This window comes from Eretmochelys imbricata, chromosome 21, assembly GCF_965152235.1.
Source record: "Eretmochelys imbricata isolate rEreImb1 chromosome 21, rEreImb1.hap1, whole genome shotgun sequence".
Lineage (NCBI taxonomy): Eukaryota > Metazoa > Chordata > Testudines > Cheloniidae > Eretmochelys > Eretmochelys imbricata.
The window spans coordinates 11,694,091-11,709,971 of NC_135592.1; the positions used below are offsets into that span (position 1 = coordinate 11,694,091).

The 15,881-nt window shown below is 47.3% G+C and overlaps 1 protein-coding gene across 2 annotated transcripts in view; it reads right to left on the reverse strand.

Annotated features, from left to right (window-relative positions):
- Positions 1–11,513: 11,513 nt before the first annotated feature.
- FKBP5 (FKBP prolyl isomerase 5) overlaps positions 11,514–15,881 on the reverse strand; it is a 53,062-nt gene continuing 48,694 nt past the window's right edge. For both annotated transcript variants that reach the window (XM_077839390.1, XM_077839391.1), the window contains one exon: positions 11,514–15,772. In XM_077839390.1, coding sequence (XP_077695516.1) covers positions 15,686–15,772 — 87 coding nt within the window. In that variant the 3' untranslated portion in view covers positions 11,514–15,685. The remainder of the gene's footprint in view (positions 15,773–15,881) is intronic.

Genomic DNA, 15,881 nt, shown 5'->3' on the forward strand with positions numbered 1-15,881 from the left:
TGCGTGTACACCGTTAGTGGGTGCGAGTGCACAGCACACAGATCATTTCAATGGCACCTCTCTGTGCTGAACGAAAGCTGGAGCAGGGCACAGTGTGGCCCACGCCAGGCTGGGATGGAAAGACAAGGGAGCTAAAGCCGGATACATGATCAGCTATAGAAGCAGGGCCATTCACAGGGGATAAGTCCCTGTGGGTTTGTCTCCACTGCGATCCGAGGTGAGACTGCAGCATGCATAGTACCAGACTAGCCTTCATCACAGCTAGCTGTACAAGCCTATGAGGGATCCCTGGATATGTGCTGGAGCAGCAACAGCAGGGAAGGGAAAGCACCACAGGCTGGCTGCGTAGATTTTAAGGCCAGAGGGCCCATTCTGAACATGTCTGAGCTCCTGCATCGGGCTCATCCTTTCCCGGAGTTACTGCGGTGCGACAGAGAGTCCGGTCTGCCTCCCCATTGACTCACACCGTATAAACCACTGACAATCAATGGCGTTCCACCAGTACGAAACCCGCGCGAGAGGCAAACCAGGCCTAGGATGTCTTCGGGTCAGTTACGCCTCGCCCTCTCTGGCACCACAGAACACCCCCCCACCCATCTCCATATGCCCACACTGCAAGCGGAGGTGTGGCCGCAGCACACGCAGACATATCCAAGCTGGCTTCCGTCTAGCGTGGCGACCTGCAGACAAAGCCCTCAGCACCGCCGGGTCGTCAGCACTAATGATTCCACCCACGTGGCCCCTCCCTCCCTCATTTTGGTGGCCTGATGCCAATCGACATGGGCAGGTTCATCTTAAACACAAGCAGGCAGCAGGGGATTGGGCAAGCTATTCTGGGCACTCCAGACCCACATCGCTCAGCCTCGGAGACAAGGGATTTCAATCCTGATCTGCTTAGGAGAAACAATCTGACTGAGCTGGGCTCCTGATGTAACCGCCCTGCCGGCCTAGAATTGCTGTGGAAGACAATATTCTGGGGCCTGATCCTGCACTGCCTTACCCCAGTGCTTAGGGGAGTGGAGTCTGACTGGCGTGCAAAACTTGCACGAGATATAGCATCGGGGCTACATCAAACTGTATCTTCAGCTGCTTTCCAGCGTCAAACCCCGCGGGCCAGGGGCTTGGTTCTGCGTAGCTAATCCCTTTACCCAACTATGCCACGCTCAGCACTTCGCATATTCAGCCCCCGCTTTCCGCTAGCAGAAGCCGAGCTTGCAAGACCTGGTAGCAATGAGTCTGCCCGCACAGGGGTTCCAGCCACCAGGGCCGGATTAACCCACAGGCTAATAAGGCTACAGCCTTAGACCCTCCTATTTTTAGGTCCTACTGGTCAGGCAAGGGGTGCGGCTGGGGCCACGGCCAGGTCCAGGTCCAGGTGAGGGAGAGAGAGCTTGTTCCTGCAGCTCTGCGGGAACGCTCCTGCCAGCAGGGAAGGCAAAGCAGCCCCCTGTGGCTAGGAAGGAGCTCAGCCAGCCAGCAGCCTGCTGCGTCTGCGAGAACACACTGCCAGGGATCCGGTTCACACTGGTGACTGGACACTAAAAATCTGGTTACCATGGGAACCCGTGCCAGCCGCGGGTGTCGTTTGAGCAGGCATTGCTCCCCCCAACTCCCCCCGTCCCCGATTTCTCCGGAGCACTGCTTGGCTGTCAGGGAGGGAAGAGGCTCCCTCTGTCCCTCTCTTGGGTTGAGGCTGGCAGGCAGCTCCAGGACGCTGCGGCCGGGGTCCTACTGCCTGTCACCGTGTTCTTCCATGTGTGCTGGGTCCCGTTTCTGGACAACTGGTGAGTGCCGGGGTGGGGGCAGGGTAAGGGGGTGGCGGAAGGAAGAGGCAGTTCCAGAGCGGCAGCGTGTGGAAGCTTGCACAGAACCTGGGCACACGCTATCCAGCTCCTGTCAGGACTACTGCCCCTCCCACGTAGAAGGAACGAATTCCCACACATTTGTAGGAAAAACAAACCAAACCATCCCATTCTGGATACCAGTCCTTTAACTTTTACAGAACCTTCCAGTGAGGGGCTTCAGAGTTACGATGCACTGTATGCAATACTGTATAGAACTGTACTAAAAATCAAAGACATCCAGCCTTTTTCTTTGATGTATTTTTCTGTACTGGGATGCACAGGTCACCAAGTTCTTTACTTACGCTCAGCCTAGCTCCACAGGCCAACGCATCTTTGTACTTTTAAGAGGTTGCAGAAGCATTGGAGGAAGCTCAACACACAATGTTGTAGGTTTCTCCCTCCCCGCTCCCTCAAGGATTTTAAATCCACTTCTTAGCAGGCTATGATAGAAAGACTGGCTGAATAGGCTAGAGGCTGGTTCTCTAGCAGTTCAATCCATCATAAAAGTACCTCACATTTGATTTCTTTGGCGTTTCATTCCAAAATCTTAAAGCTAAATAAACCTGAAGTTAGTCCTCATTTTTCTGCCCCAACTCAAACTAGCTTCTTCCCCAAGTGGAAAACGTTGGGTAAGCATGGGATGTGATTTGAGAAGGGAAGGAGAACACAGGCCAACTCCTGCTCACAGTTACCTGTGTAGCCTTATTGACTTGAGGGAGAACAGATTTTTGCACAAGAATAGATTTTAGTCCCTTCTGCTTTTTCACACCTGGTAAAAGCAGAATCTCATTCACTTTCCTCCCCTAAACTCTGAGCACTTTAAGGGAAAAAAAAATAAGCAAGGTCTGCTTGATTTACACATGCAAACGAAACAGGAAGCTCTCCCTTCATTCTACACCAGCCTTAAACAAACACCAGACCTGATGTAACAAGGGTGTCACCACAGCAGCCTTGGCTGGACTGTTCTTTTGAAAGATCCTTAATGGTTCTTTTAAGATGCTGATTTTTAGTGAAGTCTTTTTGTTCAGGGGAGCAGAGAACACAACAGGGAATAGTCTGTTTTGTCAACTCCTCGTCATTCAAAAGCTGAAAGGCTTTAGATTAAGTCTGTTTAATGTTTGTACAGTGATTCTGAAGAACTAACATAGCACAGAAGTGCTAAATATTATGACTGGGCAGCCATCTGAAGATCTGTGTCACTTCTCTCTGGTACCTTTTTCTTACAGAAAGCTTAAAACAAACAAAGGCAAACTGCAGGGGGCTGGTCGTGCTTAAAAAACCGCATGTCAGAGCTGCTGATTGCACATCTAGAATAGATGATACTTAGCCCTGCCACGAGTGCAGGGGACCGGACCAAATGACCTCTCGAGGTCCCTTCCAGTCCTACGATTCTATTTTATGATTCTCACTGTGGCAGAGCTTGGTGACAGAATGGCCTGATGTGGTGAATCACTGCAGTTTAACGACACAAACTGGGTATCATCCCACAAATACTATTTGGGTTCACCGTGAAAACAGTAATTCATTGTCCTCAGCTAGTGCAACATGGGGAGGCAGCTTTCAGAGCAAGACAGCCTAAAATACAACACCACCCAATGTAATTTCCCCACTACTACTTCCTCTACTTCAGTGGATTTTACACCTGAGTGGTTTTCTTTTACATAATAAAAGCTGGCTGCCTCCCAGAGTGAGACAGGGTCTGTGGTGTAGAGTCCATAGCTCGGAGGAAACACCTGCAGGGCTTGGCTTTGCACTCTGCCATGTGGAGAGCTGCGGGTAGAAGCACAAGGCTGAAAGAGGTGAGCAGGATGGAGCATGTTGCAGTGTTCATCCTCATACAGACGAGCACTCTACTACATAGGAGGAAGGAACCCCAGGAGGAGAGCGTAGCATCCCCCATGCTACCTCTTACTCAGAAGTATCTGGAGAGAAATGTTTGATGACTTCCCTCCCATTAGCCTTAGGTCCCTCATAACCTTAATCCAGCCCTGCCAGCCACACCCTGGGGCTCAGAGCCAGCCGGAGAAGCCCAGAAATGGGGTGGGTGCCGGGCATGGAGGGCATGTAGCCAAAGCACCCATACAAGGAGCTGAATCGGGGCTCTTTCCAGGCCTGGAACCTCTGGGAGGAGGCAGTACCAGTGCCTGCCCTCCGTCAGCGTGAACACAGATGACAGGAGAGTCGACAGGATTCCAACCCTCTCTACCCAGGGGGGTGAATGGATCCCAGGAAATGATACAACCATTCAGTGCTCTGATCGAAGACAGAACCTTCTCCCCTCTTTCCTGTATAACAGCATCACCAGGAACCCTGAAGAACAGACAGGCTAGTTGCTAGCAGCTGGCTGTACTATCTAATCCATCTATGTATTTACAGGGGTGCAACTCCATAGCATCTGGCATTCCCTTTGAAGTTACTTCGTTTGCATATTATGCAAGCAACCACATCTCTGCCTGACTGAGCAGGGTCATTGGGTCTTTTTTACCTGTTGAGGTGACAGAGGTTTTGGTTTTTAAATCTGATGCGACTCAGCTGTCAGGGCAGATCAATGGTATTGTTGACTTTCCCATTGTCACGCGACTGTCCCAAAGCCAGCACAATGTGAGTGAGAGATGGTATAAAAACTTACGGAGAAATGGGATGGAAACAGACTGAAAGACGAAATCTATAGCATGTGCAGCCTTCAGTTGGTGGTAATGGAAAGTCAGGCCCTGATCCTGTCCCTTGCGCCTGCACAGAGCTCCAGCGAAATCAACAGGGCTCTAGCCTCGTGCATCCGATTTGGGAGTCAGGGTAGCGTTTCTTGTGACCACTTGAGGGTCTGCACAATGCAACAGAAACCTACTCAAAACAAAAAACATTTATCAAGAAATGCTATGGGGAAAGCTCCAAAATTCCCTAGGTTAGCCCGAAGGGATGCAAGATATCATGTCATTGCACTTAATTTCTTGTATTCGGCTTCATTGTCAGCACCGATGAGCTATTTTTCATTCAGCAGGCCGTGCATCGTCTCTCAGGGCTGTCTGCTGACGTCAAGAGTTGGGCGCCCTAGAGTTTTCTGACTGTGAATATGAAGACCAAGGCCTTGTTTACAGGTGGTAGGAGTCAAAATGTCTGTCCACTGGAGATAAACTCTTCCCCTATTATAGCAAGGACCAGAGTAAGGAAATCGCAGCCACTGGTTCAAGCCTAACGTATCCTGAGCCATTCCACTGTTAAATCATGTTGGTTTCATTCATTTAAATGTGTTAGAATAGGAAACTTTCGTACCATTTCCACTACTAAACCATGAACGACTCCCTGAGTCATTTCTCAGCTCAACTCCTGCAGTGGCTTCACCCCCAGATTTTGGTTTCTTTTCTCCATTTTATCTTCCAGAATCCTGTAGCCTGGAGGACAATTTGGGACTTAGCCACTGTTTTTCCCCATCTGTTTAGCCAAAGAGGCAAGTTTCTGGTCCCATTCCTACTTCTCAAGGCGACAGAAGCATTGTCACCGAACTGGAGCTGTAGGAATGGGATCAGCTACTCCCTTGGTTCAGCCATATTTCAGTGGAGTTACTTCTGATCTACCTTGGTGTAAGTCAGAGTTGAATGGTGCCCTGTGTGCTAATCACCGAAGTCCGAATCCCTGCATGTTGGGGCAGAATGTGAACAGTTCAACAGAACAAAACAATCTTGGAGGAAGAATATTCCTGTTGGGAGGCGAATGCTCCCCTAAGCCCACATTGCTACAAGCAACACTTGGTAAAATCCCGGGGGTCTAGAGCTCAGGAGATGCTAAGGCCATTGGCTGCTAAGGCAGTGATGGTTTATTAATGAAGCGCAGGTAACAGCAAGGTGGCAAAGACAGGAAGCACCGAGACCACACAACGCATACGGTGACGCTCTTGAAGCTTTCTCAGCTCTGCTGGAGTTGAGTTATGCAGCAGCACTGCTTCCAAGAATGGGCCACGATCCCCCCTCGAACCCAGCGCCTAGAGCTGAACTCTGACCCTTAGGTTAGTACAACTCTGACCTATCTGCAGCAACCATCCTACTTAATGCTCATGGTGTGTTCTGCTGGGTCTTATTTCCTAACCAGCTGCATCTTGTGCCACCAGGTGGCATCACAATACCATTTATTTATTTGAATGTCGTGGTTTCCAAGAGGAAAGGGGACCCGTGTGATGGGCTGAGGCTAGGGAGGACTGCAGTGTGTAAGCCCTTTCCCTCCACATCAAACACCCTCTCCAAACCAATTGCTCTTGTTATTCTTTGACCAGGCTAATGCATTATTCTTAGCAAGTGATTCACTCTGACTGGCATTTGGCAATCACAGCTTACAGCTTCCAAACGAGCAGCTCCTTCACCTACAACATCCTCCCACTCCTTCAAATCCTTTTTCCAACACTGGCTTCCTTGCCACCAGAATCCTTCCTCCGCGCCTCTCCTCTCCACAACCACCTGCCAGAGCACAGAAAACTCTACCCCAGCTCCCCCATGTTCAGTCCCTCCAACCCACCGCTTCCCCAGAAGCCAATAAAGGTGGGCATTGCAGGAAGGCTAACAAATCAGGGGGTGCTCTCCCTTTTGAGCCAGTCCTCAGCCAACTGCCCAGCATGGCAGTAGAGTGATGTGCTGCTGATGGTATCTCCTCCAGCAGGGGATGTCAAACCAAAATTGCTAAGCAGCCATGGCCCTTAGACATCCATCATATTTTGCACAAGGGTAAGGGAGTTAGCCCAGGCATCCTGATTGAATTCCAGTCACGTGCATAACTACATTCTGCCTAACTCTCTCCTTCGTGTCTCATTTTAAAACTGCTGTGTAGTGTCGCCGTGCATCATTAGACCGTCCGCCCCAGAGGCGGCTGCATCTCAGCAGTGGGTGATGCTGTACACAGCTTTCAAAACACTGGGCTCCTTTACTGTTGTACCTTTTCACCCCGATGGCAGCGATACTTAATAAAATAGCCAACAGGCCTTCACTCAACTGACTGTCTCAGCACCCTGCAAAATGGTCAGTTAAACACAGACCAGTGCTCAAGTTACATGAGGTCAGCAAAGCAACACACTCATTTTTCATTACCCGAATGCTTAGTAAAAACAGACAACCGCAAGTAAAACCCAACCATGCATGCACGGCTTCTCGGGGGTTCAGTTTCACTTCTGATCTTATTTTTACAGTCATTACGTATACACTTCTAAGAAACTGTTTGCAACGTAGGAACGGACTGCCACTATAGGAAAAGTTTTGCTATAAATTAAGTAAGAAGTCACATTATGAGATGTTCTCGCTTGATACACAAACACTCCTCTCCCCCCACACCCGGCTTGGTGAGTTTTACAAAGCATAGCATGCAGCAAAGTGCTTCTTAGGTGCTTTGACACTGAGGTAGGAACCATGTCATGTACAATGGTGACAAATCAGTGCTTTGACCTGTATTTTCAAGTGCTGGGTCAAACTGATCCATCACCCGTGGTTATTGTAGAGGAGGGAATCCAAGTCAGTAGTTGAGAGACTGGAACTAGGAGGTCTGGGTTTTTTTGTCCCAGTTCTATTTAAGGCTCGTTGTGTTAATTCACTCAGCCTCTCTGTGCCATCTTGGCCCCCATTTATAGAAGAAGCAGCAAACACACCCCTACCTCTACATCTTGTGAAGCTTGGTTTGTATTTGATGAAGGGCATGGATAGCCTCTGCGCAAAGCATTTCTTATGTCGTATATAAGAAATAACACTAGCAAGATTGCACCTTGTTCATGCTAAAGGCATCCAATCCAGCTGACTGGTTTTGAAGAGCAGAATTTGGCCAGTAGGGAAGCTTTTAGGAGTTTGTCAACTCTCACCTAAACTGGGATAAGTGTAGTTGTCAATACTTCGGTGGAAGGTCTCATGGAGTTAGTGGCCTCTCCTCTGAGTCTGGACCAAACCAATGTGCCAGGTGGCACCGTGCTGGTGGAAGTCACGTCTTTTGGAGATGGTCCCGATCACATGTGTAGTCATTAAAGATCACATGGCGTTTTTCATGAGACAGGATGTGAATGGGACACTGGCAGGCCAGGTGCCAGGATATGCCGAAATCCCCATGTCTCAACTGAACGTTGACAAGGACGTTGCTGGAATCAGTCTGGCTCACCTGCATGTTACCATCATTCAAACAGGTATTAGCCTTCTAAGAATGTGTTTAGACTTTACTGAATGCACATGAATTGCTGCATGCTTTAATCTCACTTAGAGCATCTGTAGCTTTTGGAACGGGCATTTCCTTACATACCATCAACAAGAGGACAAAAGGGTGGGTTGTTCTGCCCTCCTCCCTTGAGGGTGAGTCAGGCAAGTGGATTCTCCCCTCCCACCATCAGCTGAGCTTTGCAGCTCCGGGTATAAAACCTCTTAAAAAAGGGAACTGATTATTGCTATGCTGCTTGGATTCCATGGGGCAAGGCTTTTCTAGGCATAAGCAAGAGATCCTCAGTTGCTTAGCCTGGGTTAGCCCTAACGGACACACAGAGCTTGCAGTTCATAGAAGCTTCTATGACCTTTTGAAACTTAAGATTGGAACTCATTTGTCTCTTTACGTTTACCTGCTTTAACCTTGTAAATAATTCTCTAATTTCCTCTTCCCATTCATCATGCTGTATATAGTTTATTGTAAGATTGGCTATAAGCATTGTCTTTGGTGAGAGATCAAAGGTGCGACTGACCTAGGGTAACTGACAGGTCCTTTAGGACGGGGACTAACCTGAATAGTGCTGTGACCCTTGGTGGAAGGGTCTATATCTATCACAAAAGTGTGCTTACCTGGGTGGCGAGATCAGAGTACCCTAGGGGACTGTCTGTGACTCCAGGTTCAGGCTGTTCTAGTCCATGAGGATTTACACTTGATAAGTGGTTTGTGAACTCCAAGTGTAGGACTCACCATCAGTTTGGGGTTTGTGCCCTGGTTCTAACAGTTTGCCCTGACGATGGCAGTCATGCTCTCAAGTCACTGAGGACAGCCTTACAGTCAGCTAACAGATCCTGTCTGAATTCCAGTTTCTGGCCCATACATCCTGGCCCCTTTAAATTCCCCTCTGCAGTTTCAGTTCAATACAGGATTTTTCGTCATTTCCTCTCCTATTGGTTTCATAGCTTTGCTGTGCACTAGTAGGTAGCTGCCAGGCTGTATGACGACACCTCCATGATCCTGCCCCTTCCTGGTAACACAACCATCTCTAAACAGGGCCCAGAGAACCTCTGAAACCATTCATGATGAACACTGGGGCAGATCTCTGTAGGCAAGTGGGAATTTAGCCAGGACGCTGGTGCTCAGACCTCTTATTCTTCAAAAAGGTGCAATAAGATTTAAATTGGCCACATTCATTAAAGCCAAGAAACTGACTGTATCATCCATAAGTTTGCACCTCTAGAAGCGCAGCGTCCCCAGCCATAGGAGGGGTGGGCATGTTTATGATTCAGCAGTCCAAGGGAAGAGAGCAGTTTGCTGAATAACCAGTGCCACCACCTGAACAACCAAGGTGTACCCTGCCGATCTCCCATCCACATACAGACCAAGCCCAACCCTATTTAGCTTGCGATAACTGACAAGGACTGCAGTCAGCAACGTTACGCAGCAGACACTCAGAAGACTGTTTAGCAGATTGTGGGTGGCCAGTGTCGAGAACCCCACCTCCACAGGCAGAGGTGTTTAGGTGCCATATAGAACATCTGAACAGTAAACAACACACAAGAAAACACTCCTTAGCAGCAGGCTTGGCCTAGTCTCTAACCTGGTGGCCTGCAGGGTTGTGGGAGGAGAAAGAGAAATTTTATATCCTAACTTTAAAACAAAGACTGATCATATTGTAAGTGATAATTAGATCTGCATTTATGCAAGCGATAGCAATGATACCCAGGAAACATCCAGGGCCCTTAGGGGTAGTTAGAAATTTCTGCCCTTAGGCGCTCTCTCTCCCTGCTCAAATGACCAGATGCAATACAGGGCTCCCTCTTCCTGAGCCATGTCAGGAGCGGAACAGAGGGTTCACAGGAGGGACACTGGGCTTCAAGATCACTTTCTAGTTCCATCCTGTTGTCATCCAGCTGCTGGTTTCTTAGCAACCCCTCCTCCTCCGCAAAGACATGCAGGAGAGAACCAGTCCGTTTACAGAAGTAAATAAGGAAAGATACCGTGCAGCTAAGGGGCTGATCTACATATGCTTGCCCGCTGGGAATCGATCCACTTTTACAGTGAGCACGCTACCCCCTCCCCCTTCTATGCTCACCTCAGAGCACTGTGGCAAAGAGAGAGAGAGAGCTATGAACAGGTGCTGAAATCTTGCTAGGTACTCTCTAGCTAGTGTGGTGGGGGGGGAAGCCCCAGGAGCTCCAGCAGGAATAGCAATTCTACAGCATGATGATGTACAATTCAACATCCCAGCCTAACTGGAGAGCAGACACTGGTGCAATGCACGACAAGGAGGTGGCTGCAGGGTGACACCCAACCTACAGAAACACCGCAGATAGAAGGAAGGCTTCTAAAAAGTATAGCTAACCTTCCTCGCAGTGTTTTCACTCCTGGTATAGGATGCACGCCAGTGGTTCTCAATGGGTACGTGTACTCCTGGGGGTCTTCCCAGGGGTACATCTAGATATTTGCCTCGTTTTACAACAGGCTACATAAAAAGCACTAAAAGTCAGTAGAAACTAAAATTTCATAGACCATTATTTGTTTATACTCCTCTGCATACTAAACACTGAAATGGAAGTCCAATATTTATATTCCAACTGATTTTATATTTATATGGTAAAAATGAGAAAGGACAATTTTTCAGTAGTGGTGGCTGTGACACGTCTGTATTTTTAGGTCAGATTTTGTACGTTTTTACGTGAAGTAAAACATGGGGGTACACAAGACAAATCAGACTCTTGAAAGGGGAACAGAGTAGTCCGGAGAGGTTGAGCGCCACTGATCAGAATTCTGCTGGCAGCTCAGACAGCTTCTCCCATTGGTGAGAATGAGCAGTTTAGGGGGACGGCAAGAAAAGCGAAAGGAGAATCAGATGCAGAGAGGGGAGCCGGAGTGACGGAAAGCACAGCCGCCTTTCCCGTGGGGGAGAGCTGCAGATGAGCTGGGCGGTTGTAGGACACCAGACGGCTGCTGCAGGACACAGATAGCAACAAAGAGACAGAAAAACTGTCCAACTTGATGAGTGTTTCCAGCTTTGACACACCCAGGGATGTAACGTCTCCCCTGCCCCCAGGATAATAAATGCTTTAAAAACACTAACAGGCATGGCCAAGAGCCCTGTAGCCCCTCTAGTGATGTGGGGAGAGTTGCCAGTAAACCTCCCTCAGAACCATCTGCCTCAGCAACAAAGTATATGCACCAGTGGCAAGGGTCACGGACTTGTAGGCTGCCCATTCCTCACCTCAGTGAGACCTGGATAGAAATTAAACCAAGTCCAAGCTGAGGCACAGGAGGAGCGGAACACTAGGGTTGTGTATTTCTGCAATATATTGAATTGAGAGACACCTGGTGATGCTCTCTGGCCAGCCGTCCACAGTGTGGCAGCCGGAGGTGGAAAACGACTGGCGCCGTTCGTTTGGAGATTTTCTTTAGTAGCTGTCCAAGTAACATTGGCTTCAAATCCTGCAGTTTTGGCTTCACAAAATAAAGAGAAAAGGGTTTGCTTTGCTTTCAGCTATATCTTTATTATGATGTAAACAGAGGAACACACATGCTTTTGACCAGGCTCCTAGGACTATAATAACCAGGAGCATCTGCCATAAATACAGCCCCACTAGCCCCCTGGCGGAGGAACCCTGCCTCGGACTGAAAGATCCAGATGCCCTTATTTTTTCATTTGAGGCTACTGCAGTTATCAAAACAGGGAAGCCACGTGGTCACTTTTGGCTGTGTATCTGTGTCTCCCCTCTCCCCAAGACACCAAGCCTACAGTAGCATGGAGGATCCAGAGGCCAGGCTGAGTGCTGGGGAAGTCTCCAGCAGGTGAAACAGATGAGCTCGAAGGATACTGCAGCTTCAGGCAGCGTTTGAATGAAGAGGAAGAAAGGATGCTGAATTCATCTGGTCTGTGCTCTCCCTTTAAAGTGATGGGGTCTGGACTCCCACAGCCTTTGCAGTGGGGTACAGGAAGACCACCACCACTTACAGATACACTAAATTCCTCCCTTCTTGCTCTCTACTCCCTTTATGGCCTGCAGAAGGGACAGGCTGGATGAAGCAGCATATGCTGAGCAGAGATGGGGTCCACTACCATGGAAGGGGAAGAGTATCTGGGTAACCTCGTGAGACAGGCTTTAAACAAGGTTCAAGAGGGGCAGGAGACAAAAGCCCGAAGGTAAATCCAACACATGGAGAGCTGGGTGAAGGGTCAGACTCTGGGAGGAACATGAGTAATCATAACAGGGAGAGACAAGAGAGATTATAGAGGGGAATCTAATGAACATCTTAGATGTCTGTATACGAATGCAAGAAGTATGGGGGAATCAACAGGAAGATGTGCTCGTGAATAATCACAATTATGACACCTGGCATCACAGACTTGGTGGGATAATTCACATGACTGGAATATTGGCACAGAAGGGACAGGCAGGGAGCAAAGTGCTTTGGATAGCAAAGGTGGACACTAGGAGAGCAGTTTATGACAGAGGATTGGGCAAGTGGATTGAGTAAGAGGCTCCGTTACCCTAGAAAGGGAATTTAGATGAGAATGGGGAGAATCTTGTGCATATTACAGAAGTGATGTGAGACCACGTGACCTGAGTCACCTTCATTCTTGTAGCTACAGCCCACTTAACCAACTGCTGGTGATATGTATGAACACAAGTGCGGCATTTAAGGCTGGGTGTCCCAGGGCCACGGCAATAAGATACAGCACCTTCCATCTCTGTCCCCAGTTGAAAAGTGGCTCAGTTGCACATATATAACAGATAACTGTTTGGCCCTCAAGGAAATCAGTCCGTCCAGTCCGGATCACAAATGGTCACTTAAGCACACTGGTCTCATCCAAAATTCAGTACTGAACGGGCAAGAAGTCTTACCTCCCTGCTCACTCCTAAAGATGGTACCTTTACCACCAGCTTGGTGTTAGGCATACTGGAAAGACTGTGAATTGTGGGGAGGGGAGGGACCACTTGCCTGGCTGGATAGAAAGTTTGTCTCCAAAGCCCTGTCTACACTAGAAACCTTTCCTGTGGTGCAACAGGCAAACTGAGGTCAGTTGCACATGCACATTGCACCTGCAGACAAGGACAAAATCTACATTCAGCCAGACATGGTTTGTCTTTCCCATCTCTTGCAGATACACTGCATTCGGCACTCATTTAGCCATACAACTTAATGCATGCATGAACTTTAGAAGTTAGTTTGCAGATCCCTGTAGAAGCAGAAGTCCTTTTATAGTGGCAAGGAAAGCTTTCCAAGCACCAAACTGCTCACCCATCCACCGGGTCAGATCACCTTTGCTGTCCAAAAGCATGCAAACTGATGATTAAAGCCTCCCAAAAATACATTCAAAATGAGATGACAAGGTCTGACTAAATTGACACAAGAGGCAGGACATTCAGTGTTCAGACTCAAATGCTATATTGAATCTACTTCACTGTGGAGCTACCATACAGTAGATGGAACAGTCACTCACATCCCTGCAAGGTTTAAAGAAGACAAGGACAGATTTTAATCTTCCCTGGTTTGTGGGTTGAAGTTGAGTTCTTCCCATTATTTAAGTGTCTTGCTTCATGGTGGTTTATTTATATATTTTAAAATACAGTCGTAATAAAAAAGGGTAAGTGCAAGTAAAGAATTTGAGTCTTCCCTCCTGATGGACCCTCTAGCGTATCAGCTGATTCATTCAAGGGGCACTGCTCTCCTGTTCAGGACAAAAATTCAGACTACTTTAAAATGTCTATAAAGTGGGGTTTGGGCTCTAAGTTCTAAATATATTTAACATTGTTTAAATCCATTACCAAGTTGTTTTTTTAAACCTGCTTTCCGTTTTGATGGGATCACACTGAAATACAATTAAATGCAACCAACTCCCTCTACTATGCCCACAGGAGAGGCTAAATTCTGCCCTTAAGTACATAACTGCCAATGAAAGTCAATGGCACCTTTCACGGGTACACCAGGGCAGCATTAGCATGTGCCTTTATATAATGAACGGACTCCATCACTAGGATCAAGCAGATTTTCAAATTGGTTCCATCATCAACCATGCACATTCCCCATGTCACAATGCAAGGCCGAGAGACTGAGAAGTGAAGAGAGAGAGCCCGCTGGTTTCTACAGCATTAAGGAAAAAGAGCAAAATAAAATCCTGTATTTGCTAAATGGAGAATAAAACCGATAGGAAAAGAAGTTTTATTTTCAAGCTTCAGAAGGGGGTATTACAAACAAAGGAGAGTAAATAAAAATTTAAAAGCTGTTTTAAAAAGGTAGTGACAGTGTCCCTTTAAGGTAGAAGTATGTACTAGGTTTCAAAGGAGCCATAATAGTGTATGCTGAGAATGTGTATTCCCAGTCAGATCTGTAAGTCACAATGTATTTCTGTGCTTTGTAGGTTATTAATAAACAAATACAGCTCTCACCAAAACACCAGTGAGTGCTGGATAAAAGCTATACATTGGCAAGCTATGATTCCTGGTACCACGTATGTGCAGCAAGAGACCAAATAACCGTTTTGAACCACAATATTTCATCTGCCCTTTTTTTTTTGCACAACCCCCTAATAAGCTGTAAACGCCATTTAAAAAAAATTAAACCTGCAGGTTGTAAATTAAGCATCTGAAAACAGCAGCTTCTGAAAACAATTGTTTGCACACCACCAACATTAAAACGTTGTGCAATTTTTTTTTTAAATGTAAATAAATTAACTTCCAGAATGAAACACTTTTTAAAAGCCAAATTATAAATCCCTACGAAGAGAGAGGAGTTCTAATGGAAGTGATGAAAAACGTAACTGAAGCAGCACTAGTGGGAGTGCCATTGTAACAGTTTCCGAAAAGGAAATGGGAAAGTCATGATGAAATGCAGGACTTTAATGCCGGTTCCTGTCACCACATTGTAACATCCCCAGAAACGTATCCAAGAAACCTCCCGACAGAAACCAACCCCCAAGAGCTCATCACCACTGAACGTAACCAGAAGAGCTAGATCGTTCAGTCCCCTGTGCTACAGAAACCTATTTGAAGTCTATACTGGAGTGAGAGAGAAGAAAGAAATTATAGGAGAAGGTAACCTCTCTGCTTCTGGCTTTCAAGTCCATAACACTGCAGCACACAAACCATGGCACGCTGCCTTTCACTTTGTTCTAGTAGGTACAGCAGGATACCCTGACTTGGTAGCACGTGAGTCAAATTTGTTTTTAAACAACATCATAGGCCCAAGTTGTGCTATTACAGTACAACCAAATGCAATACTGAATTGTACAACTGATAGCTCCTACATTCTAACTCATTTCAGAGGACCCTGCACATTGTATGGAAAATTGACATGAGCTGAAATAAGCAGGACTTGAGCCATCTCAGTAAACCCTCTTAGTGCCAAGTTTTGTTGTTTTTTTTTTTCTTTTTTTTGTCATTTCCCCCTTTCTTTTTAAAAAATATTTGTTCCACTTGGGGTGGTCCCACCATCCCTTTGCTTCTGCTCCGCTGCTGACCATGCTCACAGCAGAAGGGCTGTTTAAACATTTTTGTTTGTGAAGCTGTGGGTTAGGCATTTTGCTTCCACGATCACACAAACTGTAACAAGCTTTACAATAAACACTGTGGAGTCCTGAGTTCCGCAGAAACCTGTTTTGGCGCAGGCCAAGTTCATAAGGATCAACTTTCCACCTTCTCCTCCATCGGATGTGCCCCTCAGACTTTGCCTTCAGCCACTGGAGTTTTTAGCCCCTCTTCACATGTTGCTTTCTCCGCCTCGTTCTCTCCCACGGCTTTGCTGGCCTGCACAACAGCAAGTAAACCACGCACGGTTAGTTGAGACACAAGCAGTAGTCAAGACAAAGGGAATCCAAGGGTCCTCACATGCTTTAGTGAGGACAGACAATCCCTG